Source organism: Chenopodium album, chromosome 22 (genome assembly GCF_948465745.1).
Source record: "Chenopodium album chromosome 22, dcCheAlbu1.1, whole genome shotgun sequence".
NCBI lineage: Eukaryota > Viridiplantae > Streptophyta > Magnoliopsida > Caryophyllales > Amaranthaceae > Chenopodium > Chenopodium album.
This window is the reverse complement of record NC_137855.1, coordinates 18753694-18767294: the sequence shown is the minus strand read 5'-3', so window position 1 is coordinate 18767294 and position 13601 is coordinate 18753694. Positions and strand designations below refer to the sequence as shown.

General features: G+C 33.5%; 1 protein-coding gene across 1 annotated transcript; it reads left to right on the top strand.

The window, feature by feature from the left end:
* Window positions 1–4193: 4193 nt before the first annotated feature.
* Window positions 4194–12234, top strand: LOC145604052 (GDSL esterase/lipase At5g03610-like). The gene is made up of 5 exons (XM_081660005.1): window positions 4194–4347; window positions 4478–4669; window positions 8038–8315; window positions 11124–11436; window positions 12026–12234. The coding sequence occupies exons 1-5, from the start codon at window positions 4245–4247 to the stop codon at window positions 12232–12234; spliced, it is 1095 nt and encodes a 364-aa protein (XP_081516131.1). The 5' UTR covers window positions 4194–4244.
* Window positions 12235–13601: the final 1367 nt, after the last annotated feature.

Here is a 13601-nt window from a genome sequence, read left to right as displayed (position 1 = left end):
ATTGATGAAATAAAAGCTGAAAATTAACTAAAACAAATTAACTTTGTCTAATAAATCAAAAGTAAAGCAATGCTCTATTCTTTTTTCTCTTTCTTGATTCTCTTCCAATTTTTGTCTTCATTCTCTTCCTCTTGATCCATAACCTTTGCTAGGAGACAACCATTAGAAGACCTACACTCTATTTTAGTATAGATAGTTTCCCCCTCCGCTAAAACCCCATGTTTCTTCTCTACCCAAACTTCCTTTTTCGTAGAATCAACCTTCCTTTTCCCTTTATCTTTCTTAGAACTTTTCTTCCTTGGCATAATAGGAGTTTTGAATTCGCTCCTTTCTCCTAGGCGTTCCTTAGCAGGGACCTTTTTGTCACCTAGACGATCCTTCACATCGGTCCTCTCAATCTTGACTTGAGATTTCTGGAATCTTCCATCAAGCCATTGTTTCACCTTTCTTGACAAACAAGGTGGATCTTTGTGGGTAATCACCTCCTATAAGGGCCTACCACTCCAATATCTGTTAAAACGCTCAACCTCTTGTGACACAGGAAATTCATAAGGACGGTGGAGATCTCCTGCAGGAATGGTTTGTGCGAGACCATATTGTCTCACAACTCTACAAGGAAAATAAAAGGTTAATCTTGACAAGCTCGGGAGACGACAGTATGCTTGGTTATTACAACCAACCATCGCCTCAATCTTCCACCAAGGAACGATCCAGCTTATGGCAAAATCACCGGCAGCAAACACCTTGCTCCATTCACGGCGACCTATCTTCAAGAATCGTTTCTTTCGCCGGACTATGCAATTTGGGGCATATGTGTGTATATCGTCAGGAGGATTGATAAGCTTTAACCTCTCCATGAGCCATATCTGTAAAAGATGTATTTGATTAGTATCACAGTGTAAAAATATTTTTAGTTCTTTGTAAATTAAAAATAGTACTTCCTCCGTTTTCTTTTACTTGCAACACTTCCCTAAAAAGGAAATGTCACAATACTTGCAACACACTATAAAAGGAAAGTTACTTTAGGGAAAAACTATACTATTTCCTTTATTTAAAGCACATGACCCACTAAATTACACTCCTAACAACCACTCATCCCATTTTAAAGTTTATTATATTATGTGAACCCCACATTTCTTAAATATCGTGAAAAAGTGTGTGTTGCATCTAAAAGAAAACGGAGGAAGTATTATTTTATACCTGTAATAAAATTGGAGAACCTCGAAAGGGTGCTCTTGGATTCTTTCTTAATGCATCCAACCATAGCATAGTCTCTCCAACAATTAGCGGCATTGGATTTCTCACAGATTCAACTTGTTCTATAATAGATATAATCATTGATTGGCCTTCATTATCCTTACCACTAACTAAAAGTAATTGGTTAAACATGCAAAAGAGAAAAGCCCTTCTCTTATGGATACGAAAATCAGGATTAGGATTGTCATAAAAATAATGTGCAAATTCTGTCAAATCAACTACATTCCCATGCACTATATTTTTTAAGGTCGTACCCCTTAGATCAAAAAAGCATTCAAAATCTTTATAATAATATTCACTAATTCTAGGCATATCCGCAAGATCTGTGGAATAATAGCCTATAATGGCTCCAAATTCTTCCGGTAAAGGGCATATTTCATCATGGAAAAATCTAAAACAGTGAGTATTAATATCCCAATAGTCTATGGCAGAATGAATAAAAATCCATGTCAAGACTCACCCCTTTCATTCCAAACATACCCCCCATGTGAGAAGCATCTAATGCTTTTTTCTCTTTAGCAGTTAAAAGACGACACCACTCATTCATGTATCCACAGAAGGTTCTTTTAGCTAAAGGCATGATTCCTAGTTAATTAATTAATTAATAAACTGGTTAAATTATGCAGTAAACGGAGGATTCGGGGGCTATTTATAAGTTTTTTTTCACGACATACTTCAAATTCTGAAGGAAATAGGAAAGTGAGTCTGTCGCCAAGCGACAAAACTGTCGGGTGGCGACAAAGGCTGTCGCGTGGCGACAGACGCTGTCGCGTGGCGACAGACCCTGTCGCGTGGCGACAGGTTGAATTACATGGCGCCAGTTTATTTCTTTGCAGCGACACCTATTACGCGTGGGAAACCGTGTTTTTACGTGCTTGAATTCGACTTTGACTTGACTTATTATTTTTTTTCTTTTCCTATTCATACACCCTGATGATTATTATTATTATTATTATTATTATTATTATTATTATTATTATTATTATATTATATTATATTAAGCTTAATTAATTTTAGGCTTATTTTTGGTAATTATACTTTTTTCCTTCATTTTTTCATTTCTTTTTTTTGGGGGAGAGAGTCGGTACCCTCCACTAATTAAAAATGACGGAAATTTTGCGCAAAAATTACACTTTCTCACACACTCACATGCACAATACACTTGTTATAAAATAATAAGTCATGTAAATAAAATGTTAATAAATAATAAAGTACATATATATACAAGTGTCCAGTACATAAGTCATATGAATAAAATAGACAAAGTCCTACAAAAGTCAAAATAAATAAACACAGGTACAACTATGGCGCCGGAGGCCGCAGGTCGCGAGGGATGCCAAATGTATCGAAAAATGTCCTACTCCGTGGTGTATGTCCATCATCGTCCCCTGAACCACCAGGCGGCGCGAACTGCAACTCAGGGCCAGGCCACCTAACCTCACCCTGAAACCCGACAAAAAGAGGCTGGGGCTGCAAAGGCTGCTGCGACGACGAGCCAAACTCGTATGTCCCACCACCCATCCCACCTCGAACGGTCGGCCCGGTCGGAACGTCCTCAGGTGACGACGCCGAATTTTAGTCATATAATTAATCGTTACAGGTTTTCATATAATTTGGTAAACTATACGTTGAACAGACCTAAACAGCTAAGCAAGTACGGTCGTACGACCTAATTTTAGTCACCCATAGATAACACTAGATGAATCCCGTGCGATGCACGGTTTGTTTAATTTAATTTTATTTTTATTTATATTTTTTTTTTATCTATGAGCTAAAATTTGTTATATATTTAGAAAAAATTCCTAATATTAAAAGATAATATTTAATATTAAATTATTTTAAACTTAAAAATCTCATTCGCCAATTTTGCTTACGTGGCATTTGAATTATTTAATTCTAAAAAATTAATAATCTCTTATTTAATTGGCTATCACTAAGATTTATAATCCTACATGGCGCTAAGAAAATTAGATCCTACGTGGCTCTCTAAAAACTCTGGAAAAAACTCCCCTTTATATATATATATATACTAGATGAAGCCCGTGCGATGCACGGTTTGTTTGAATTTTTTAACATAATTTTTTTTTCTTTTTATATATTTAGATAAAATTCCTACTATCAAAAGATAATATTTTATATATAATTAATTTAAATTTAAAAATCTCATTAACCAAATTTGCTTACGTGGCATTTGAATTATTTAATTCTAAAAGAAATCAATAATCTCTTATTTAATTGGCTAAAACTAAAATTTATAATCCTACATGGCGTGTTAAGAAAATTAAATCCTATGTGGCTCTCTAAAAACTCGGCCCGTGCGATGCACAGTTTGTTAGTATTTTTTTAAAAAAATATTTTTCATATTAATGTGGTTAAAATTGTTATTATATTAATTTTAAAATATTAGATAAATTTCCTAATCTTAAAAGATTATATTTTATATTTAATTAATTTATACTTTAAAATCTCATTCGCCAATTTTACTTACGTGGCATTTGAATTATTTGATTGCAAAAGAAATTAATAATCTCTTATTTAATTGGTTACAACTTAAATTTAGAATCTTACATGGCGCGCTAAGAAAATTAAATCCTACGTGGCTCTCTAAAAACTCGGAGAAAAACTCCCCTATATATATATATATATATATATATATATATTAGATTCATGTACAGTTGTATAAAAAAAAAATAAATAAATAAAAATAAAAAAAAAAAATAAACAAATTATGAGATATAAAATTTTATGTGGCACAGCTGTGAACAGACTCAAATTTTTGTATAGTATGTATTCACGGCCCACATATCAAGCAGTCCAATCCATTTACATTCCGATGGTTTCAATGAACACACCCCTTTTTTCTAAACTAAACGTGGCAACTAAATCATACGTATCATTTACTGCCTAATATTGTACATCTTCTCATATCACATTTACATAAATTTCCATAATAGCTGACAATTTCATACATAAATATCACATATCTAATGCTTTCATCTAACATTTCTAAAAATATGAAGACATTCAAGATTGTTTCATTTCTTCTCTCCCTAATTCTTTTGTCCTACCTCGTAACCCCGTCGTCCGCAGGTTTGCATCCTTATCATACTCCTTTTGTCCGAAATTAATAGCCACGTTAATACTGTTACATGACATTTCAATATTTCGATATTTAATTCAATTGGTTGAATGATGTTTTGGTGGTTAAACTATTTGATAGGATTGGTGCAAAGCAGATATAAACATAAAACAGTTTCAAGTAAGAAATTGTTTGTGTTTGGTGATTCTTATGCGGATACCGGAAACTGGAAACAGACGGTTGCAAGCTCTTGGAAAAAACCTTATGGTATCACTTATCCCGGTAACCCTTCCGGTCGCTTTTCTGATGGTCGGATTCTTACTGATTATATTGGTAAGTTATTTTCAAACACTTGTACTTCAATTTATAAACTTAGTTTAATTTTATTTCTATATACTACCTCCGTTATAGGTTACGTGCAACGATTTGACATAAAGCAGAAAGGGAAAATGTCTAATCGTTGCACATAACCTGTAACGGAGGTAGTATATTTTGTTCTGTAAGGCTTCTACGGGGTAACTAATTTTGCTATATGACTAGCCACAGAATAACGAGAATTTGATAATTTACGATTCATCCTTCATTTCTTGATGAGACAACGGTCTCCTAAAATTTTCCTTAACTTCGATCCTAAATAAGATATACTATAAAACAAAGATAAGAAGAATGGTAATAAGTTGGTAATAGTGTATGTCATACGGAGTAACTAATAAGTTGACGGAATTCTATTCCTTCCTACGGAGTATTCCTTATTCTCTTACAAACTCTAAAATAGATTTGGTGTTAATTTATTGTGGACCACTAATATTAGAAACACTATGAGTTGGATTAAGGGTTTCCCTTTTTTAGGATCTCGATTGTCTTTTTTAATCTTTATGCTTTTTGACCATTTTCTTCTAATATTAATTCAAATATAAAGTAAAGGGTAGCTCAAGTGATTAAAGCTCTTCCGGTTCCAGGAGACCTTGGATCGATTCTCACATCACCCTTATGGCTCTCTGAACACCAAAAAATATAAATTCAAATATAAAGATATGAAAATGACGACAAAATATATCCTAAGGCTCCCAGTTAATAATTAACGTAATCATTCAAGTGGAATATATCATTTTTGCGTAATTTAAATAATGAAAAGGAACTAAGAATTACGGAGTACATTGTACAAAGATGATTCGGCGATTCTACAGATTTACTAGATCTTTATTTATATGGAGTATCAACCAAATTATTAATGACATACAATCAGGAAATATTTGATAAAAGATACTACTTTGATATGTACATATATTTATATTGAATGCTAGCTAGGAGCCTAGGACTCCAGGAGTACAATCAAATTAAGTCGTACTCCTCTTTTCATTTCTACATAATAAATCATAGTTGTATGAGTATGTATTTATTCACCTAGTAATTTTAAGCTCAAAACAAAAATAGATCGTGTTGATTATTGAACGGATTAATAAACCTTTAATCCAAATCTAACCTATTTATTAACTAGCTTGAAAACCCTTGACTCAACCTAACTCGGTTATTCCGGATATCCTTTTACCCACTTATCTTTATTAGTTCATGCAACACATTATATAGTTAAGGGAATAGTTGCACGAGAATTGAGGGTGGGTTGACTAAGAATAAGTCTAGATTCTAGAAGAACAAAATTAAATTTTTTGATGAGGGAGTAGTGATAAATTCCAGCAGGCTTTAAGGCATTCATCAATTATTATGCTTAGATATTAGATGCATGCTGGAAGGACTTGAAACAACGCATGCAATTCACTGCAATTATTTAAGGACAACCTCTTAAGGCCTATGCACTCATATTTCATTATTTCCCCTCCTTTTCTCACATGTTTATGATCCACTGACCGTACCAGGGTTATCAACCTCACATCCTGATTGATTAAATAATCAAATTAAAATATTTTTGATTGGTAAGATTCTATTTAGATTTTAAAAGATAACATGACAGGTCTGATTTTTCAATTTCTCGCGTCTATCTAATGGAATAGAATTCCAAATGTTATTCAGCAGTATATGTATAAAGAGAATTTGTTTCTTGTACAACACCTAATTTTTTATTTTATTATTATTATTATTATTTTTATCATAATTAAGATGACAAAATACTTTTCAGATGTTACCCAACAAATTCATATTTCTAGCTAGTCTTAAAATTATTTTGATAAACTCGTTCATTTACTTTTCTAATTATCTCATAAAAATGCGTGTCTCGAGTATAAGTTGCAAGCAAATAAAAGAAATCAAATAGATGAATTGAAGTATAATGCATGATTTAAATTAGGGGTGTTAACGGGCTGAGTATGCTCGTGAACTATTCTGAGACTCGTCTGATCAATAAAAGCTTGATATAGGCATGACTCAATTCGACTCAACTTGAACTCAAATTCTGCTCTAGATCTTCATGAGCCAAGCATGAAGTATCATTGACTCTGCTCGTGAACAAGTTCGATTTTTTTTTTTTTTTTTTTTTGTATTATTATTATTATTATTATATTATTATTATTATTATTATTATTATTATTATTATTATTATTATTTTATTTTATTTTATTTTATTTATTTATTTTTTTTTTTTGTAATAAATCAATTACTTACGTAAACTTTGTTTCATATTTAGGACTTAGCAACTAAAATTAATTTTCAAAACTCCTATTTACTTTTAGCTGAGGTCGTTGAGTTTTAGAGCTTTCATTCATGGTTTTTGTTGTTGTTTATGTTATGGTTTTTGTTGTTATTTATGTTAGATAACAATTAGTACAAGAATGAGAAAGAAAATATATCCACATTGAAAGATAGGAATAAGTCATCAAAATGTTAGAGTTATAAAGGCAAGACTTGATTGTCTTTGAAACAATGGCTTTGAGCACCATTTGTACCTTGCCGACTGATTTTGGGCTTGACAAGCCTTGATCGAGTCCTGAGCCTTTAGTCAAGCTGTGCTTAAATTTTCCTGGCTCAATGAACTTCAAGCTCGAGCCGATCCTACCTAGGCTACGCCGTCTTAGCTCGATCGGCTTATTAACACCCTTGACTTAAATACTCTGTATAAGGGCAATAATGCAAAATGTAGCGGTGCAGAGTAAACACTTCCGTAATTCGTATAACAAAAACGAAATAGTGAAAATGTGGGATAAGACCAGTTAGGTAAAGTGGTTTTGTCTAACTGGTCGAATTGGCCCGTAAGGGGTTGCGGCCCTTCATCTGACCTACCAAAAAAAAAAAAAATGGTTTCACCAATCAATATGTGTTAAATTATGAAACAATATGAAATGAGCCTAGGCAATTCGAATAAGAAGGAGAGTTTGGTCCACAAAGACGGCCAACGAAGGATTCATACTAAAACCAATTGATGATAGTAGGAGTAACTCATATACATTATAAAGTGAAACCACCTTTCCATTAATTCGAAAAGTAGCGTTTAAGTGTAATAACAAATAGAGTTGTCAATTCGGATGATTGGATTGGTTTCGGTGAAGTCGGGTTGGGTCAAATTTAAAAATCGAGTCATGCTAAATTATTTTTTCCACGCGAGTCGAAATCCGAATTTGATATTTTTCGGGATAGTTTCAAATTGGGTCGGGTCGGGTGTGCTTTTGACATTTTTAAATTAACAAGTAGTTGTTATATTTTGATGAAACATTTCTCATAGTTGATGGACGTTGTTTGATAATATGACACAGCATCATACTTGAACATAACATCACCAATACCATACGAGCAAAGAAATTCAAAAGGTGGTTCAAGTGAGTTACAATTTGGTATGAATTTTGCATATGGAGGAACTGGAGTATTCGACACGGATATTTCTCAACCAAACATGACTTCCCAAATCAATTTGTTCGAAAATGTTATTACTCAAGATAAACTTTATACCAAAAATGACCTCCTTAATTCTGTTGCTCTTGTCTCTCTTGCTGGCAACGACTATTCTAACTACCTCAAGCATGGCTCTCAACAGGTTAGTGGTTCACCTAATTAACTCTATTTTTTTGTTTGGTTAAATACTTATTTTATTTAATCCACATTTTTTGATTAGTTTTGTATACTTGCATTGGTATTGTCCTTAAAATATTGATGGACTACTACTCCATTTGTTAGTTTGGTGAACGGTTTTGTCGGTTAATCTAGTTTTAAAAACCCCATCCTAATTTTTTATACTTTGGAATGTAAGTTCAAGGTTAAGTGGGTTAAGTTATACTCATATTTGATTTACAACTATAATAAGATTCATTCATAACAATAATATATAATATATATATATATAATAAATTAAATTCGGGAGTAATAAATCTAATAATAAACTCAATTGATTTTACATGAATCTATTATGTATATGTAGCATTTAGATGAAGACCGTGATCGGACATATGTAACAAATAGATGAAGATAACTTGACTTTTAAACGTATACGATAACTTAAAAACTGAATATAATCTAATATACTTCCTCCGTTTTCTTTTAGATGCAACACACACTTTTTCACGGTATTTAAGAAATGTGGGGTTCACATGATATAATGCACTTTAACATGGGATGAGTGGTTGTTAAAAGTGTAATTTAGTGGGCCATGTGCTTTAAATAAGGGAAATAGTATATTTTTTTCCCTAAAGTCTCTTTCCTTTTATAGTGTGTTGCAAGTATTGTGACATTTCCTTTTTAGGGAAGTGTTGCAAGTAAAAGAAAACGGAGGAAGTATATATTTAAAAAAGAGTTTTTTCCCGAGTTTAAAAAAACTCCCCTTTAAATAGTGTGCATCGCACTGGCTTCATCTAGTAGTCTACTATGACCCACTAAAAAATTCTTCATAGTTCATGTCCTTAAAATTTAAGGACCACCACTAATTTTGAACATTAATTTCAACTAATACATTTTGGTTTAAAATAAATACAATGCACTTATATTTCATGATCTTTTTACTGAAACGGCTAGTTTGATAAAAGTATTTACCAAAACAGCTAATTTTAAAATTTAATTCAAAAACTAGCTAAATTTGAAAATAGTTGCAAATATATTATGTTGAATGTTATTTTTCAAATTAATGGGATGTTTTAAACTATGGCATTATAATCCCCCCCTCCCAAAAAATAAAAAAAATTTAAATAAACCAATTGAAAAAAAAAAACCATGAAGTGAACCAAACCGGTTAAAAGAAAAATAAGAAGTAAGTAATTTCCTTTCAAATCAATAATTTAGGTAGTTTTGGAATTAAAATTTATAATTAGCCGTTTTGGTTTATACTTTTGTAAAATTAGCCATTTTGATAAAAGATCCTACATTCCATTTGTGATGCACATCTGATGACCTATTGACCTACACACGTCATGTATGTTAATGCATAAATACCAAGATTACCAACTATAGAAAGTAAATTATCATCTCACCAACCCATAAATCAACAAGAATAATGAAAGCCTAACACTAGGGATGTCAATAGGGCGGGACGGGGCGTATGTTGGTCTTCCCACCTCCAGCCCCACCTAACATTTTCATCCCTATCCCCATCCCCATCCCTGCGACGGGTCCAACATTCATCCCCATCCCCGCCTCAGCGGGTATAACTCCAAAACCATCCCTGCCCCACCCCCCATTTGGGTATCCGTACCCACCTAATCCCCACCAAAGACCCGCCCACCCAAGACCCACCTAATCCCCGTCTCTCGAATACACAATCCTACATAATTAATACGATTATAATAATAATAAAAATTCTTAATATTACACACATTTTTGTTTATAATATAAGTGTATGTATTACAAAGTATTATAATTCATATTTTATTTCACGTAATTATTTTTATAAAATAGTATATAATTTTGCTTTTAAAAATATATAAATGTGGGGGTATGAGGTGGGGACGGGGCAGGTACGAAGTGGGGCGGGAATGGGGCGGATTCAACTTAAAATCCACCCCCGCCCCATCACCCATGACGGGTATGGTTTTTATCCCCATCCCCGCCTCATCACCTGCCAAACCGAGACCCATCACCGCCTCATCTCCTACTTGACCTGCCCCGCTGACATCCGTACCTAACACCCATTTATACGCATTTGCGCATCACCAATTTTCTACCGTAATGTCTCAATAATGGGGGGAATTTCCTGCAAGAGCCCTAGCCACATGTTCATGTTTTACACTAGGGCTATGTTCAGTAATTTATTTAAATCGATATCAATTTATTTTACAACAAATCTGCTTTGATTGAATTAGATTAAATTATTTTATAATTGAATTATATTTAGATTAAATAAAAAATGAAAGAAGCCCGGTGGAATCTTTTAATTGCCACTGAAAAACATCTATGTCATTTAAAGTTGGTGATTTTCATTGCTGCACTTAAAGTTTGTGTTGTTGAGTTCATCCAACTAATACTTTTTTCTAGCAATTTTATGTTGTCTAATGCTGTATGTTGTCCTAAGGAATATATATAAGCTGTAAAATACACTTTTAAAAACTGTACAAAATTAGGAATTCATGACAAAAACACACGTAAATCAGGGTAATTAGTGTCTATATTATTATGATTTCCTATCGTTATACGATTTTTAAGTGTGTATTTATTGATTATATGTTACAGTAAAGACTGTGTATAACATTTTCTTAAATATTACTGTAAGTATGTAACACAATCAATGTTACCTCAATTTTTAACTCAACCGCCCTGCCTTTTAAATTATTATTGTTATTGTAACTAAACTGCTTATCTAATTAAGCTTTCACTTCACTTATATATAACTAATGTTTTACTTCTACATTTGTGATTACAGAATTTGACAGACTTCACAAAGTCTGTTGTTAACCAGTTGATCTTAGATCTTCAACGCATTCACAATTTAGGCGTACCAAAGATAGCTGTCACAGCAATGGAGCCTTTAGGATGTTTACCTGCTATTACATTATTCTCAGGATACAAGAACTGTACCCAAGGTATAAACGACATCTCCTTAACTCACAATCAGTTACTGCAAGCAAGTTTAAAGACGATATCGAACAAAACATCCAACGAATCCGGCGTGTTCTTTACCTTGGACCTCTATGGTGCATTCTTATCAGCATTGCAGAAACACAAATCTCATAAAGGTCTTTAATTCTTCCATACGCTTAAACATTCCCTTTCATCATACTTAACCGTATTCTTGTTTACACATCTAACACATGCATTAAGTTTAGAATTATCATATTGTTAGCATTTATATTTATGTTATGCCACACAAATTACAATTAGTCGTCATAGAGGATGTTAGCTATCTTATGAAGTCTCAAGGACGGTTCAATTACTTTAGTAACAACACTTGTGATTGAATCTCATTTAAATCACTGTCTTTTTTGGCACTCTGTACATTATATAAAACGTACTCATTTTAGTCCATTAAATGGTAAACTCGAAAAAATCATAGCCTATTATGTCATGTTAAAGAACACAAGTTGTAGTGTATCAAGTAATGGTATGACACTTTGTGTGGCCATAATTGCATCATTCCTCCACATTATTATTTTACGTCACTGTTGCTTGAATAAACTAATTTACTTCTAATCTTGCTCCTTTTTAACTGATAAGGGATAACATTTGCTTTTGTTATTTCTTTTTGAAATTAGTGCATACTTTGGCTCCAAGGATTACTTAACTATAAGTCTATAACTTAACTATGACCGTAATACCATGGTGCAGGAAATTTGGACTACGGTAACTTGTTGCAGCCATGTTGCCAAGGTGTTTCAGGCGATTTCGGTTGTGGGAGCAACGATGGCGATCAAGCCAAATACACAGTATGTGATAAGCCTAGTGTAGCATTCTTTTGGGATACAGTTCACCCTACACAAAATGGGTGGTACCAAGTTTATCTTGTCATTGAGCCTTCTCTCAAAGGTCTCTATTAATAAGTATAAATTGTTATCAATCCTTATCCTGTATGCTTGTTTATTATTATCATATTTATTATTATTATCATAATAATAATAATAATTATTATTATTATACTAATAATGAGGAAAAATTAATAAAAATAATCCAAACTATTAACTATCTTTTTATTTAAATCACAACTAAGGGTCTGTTCATATTTATTGAACTGAACTGATTGGAGCTGAACTAAATTAAACTGAACTAATTGGAGCTGAACTGAACTAAGCTGAAATGAATATTTTATGAGAGCTAGAAGGAAATTAAGAGTTGAACTGAACTGAACTGATTGGAGCGGAACTGAACTGAAATTAAATAAATATGAACAAGCCCTAAGTTTTAAATCCAAATTATCCCAACTATAAGGAGTTTTTCTCAAATTAGTCTCTCTTACCTACAACTTGTAATACTGGTTATTTTTATTTTATTTTTTTTTTTGTTTGAGACAATTAAATTTTTATTTGTTTAATTTAATTATTGTCACCATCATTCACCTAAACCTCAACCACAACCACCACCCCCTATCTCTCTCTTCCCTCAAACCACCATGGACCAACCACCTCGTCGCAGCCACATCACCACCACCTCAACAGCCCACCTCCTTCCCCTCCCAACTACGGCACCCATACCACTCGCCCACCTCCACCCCCTGACCCACCTACATCCCAATTCGCTCCCCCACCATCTACCGCATCTCCTCCTCCTTCAACGCCTTTCACTTCATCTCCTCCTTCTCCGATCCCGTCCCCCTCCCCATTCCTCTCTCCTCTCGTAAATCACTTGCATCTTCTCTCTCCTTTTCCCGTTCTACAAACATTGGTAAGGTTTTCATAGGGAAAATTGCGGTTGATGGTGGCCTTAGGGCGGTGCCAATCTTATTTTTTCACCTAGTGGTTGTTGGTGGTTGGTGTTGATTTATGGTGATAAACTGCTGGGGTGGCAGAAAGGGGGTTGCGTTGGATGGGCTTGGCTGGATAGATAATTTTGGTTGATGGGGATGGATGTAAAGGTGGTCTTAGTGGACGGATTTTGTTGGGAGGTGTGAGAGGGTGGTGGGAGTTAGGGTTTAAGAGCAGAGTGGTGGTATTTTTTTTTTGGTAAAATGAAATTACAAACTACCTTCGTGTTAATCAACGTTAGACTTCAATTGACACATAGTTTTAGGTAACCTAATTGACTTAAATAAAACAAGAGGTAATTAGGGTTTGTTCACATTTACTGAACTGAGCTGAACTGAACTGATTGGAGCTGAACTGAATTGAACTAAACTGAACTGAGCTGAAATGAGTATTTTATGAGAGAAGAAATTTAGGAGCTGAAATGAACTAAACTGAAATTAAGTAAA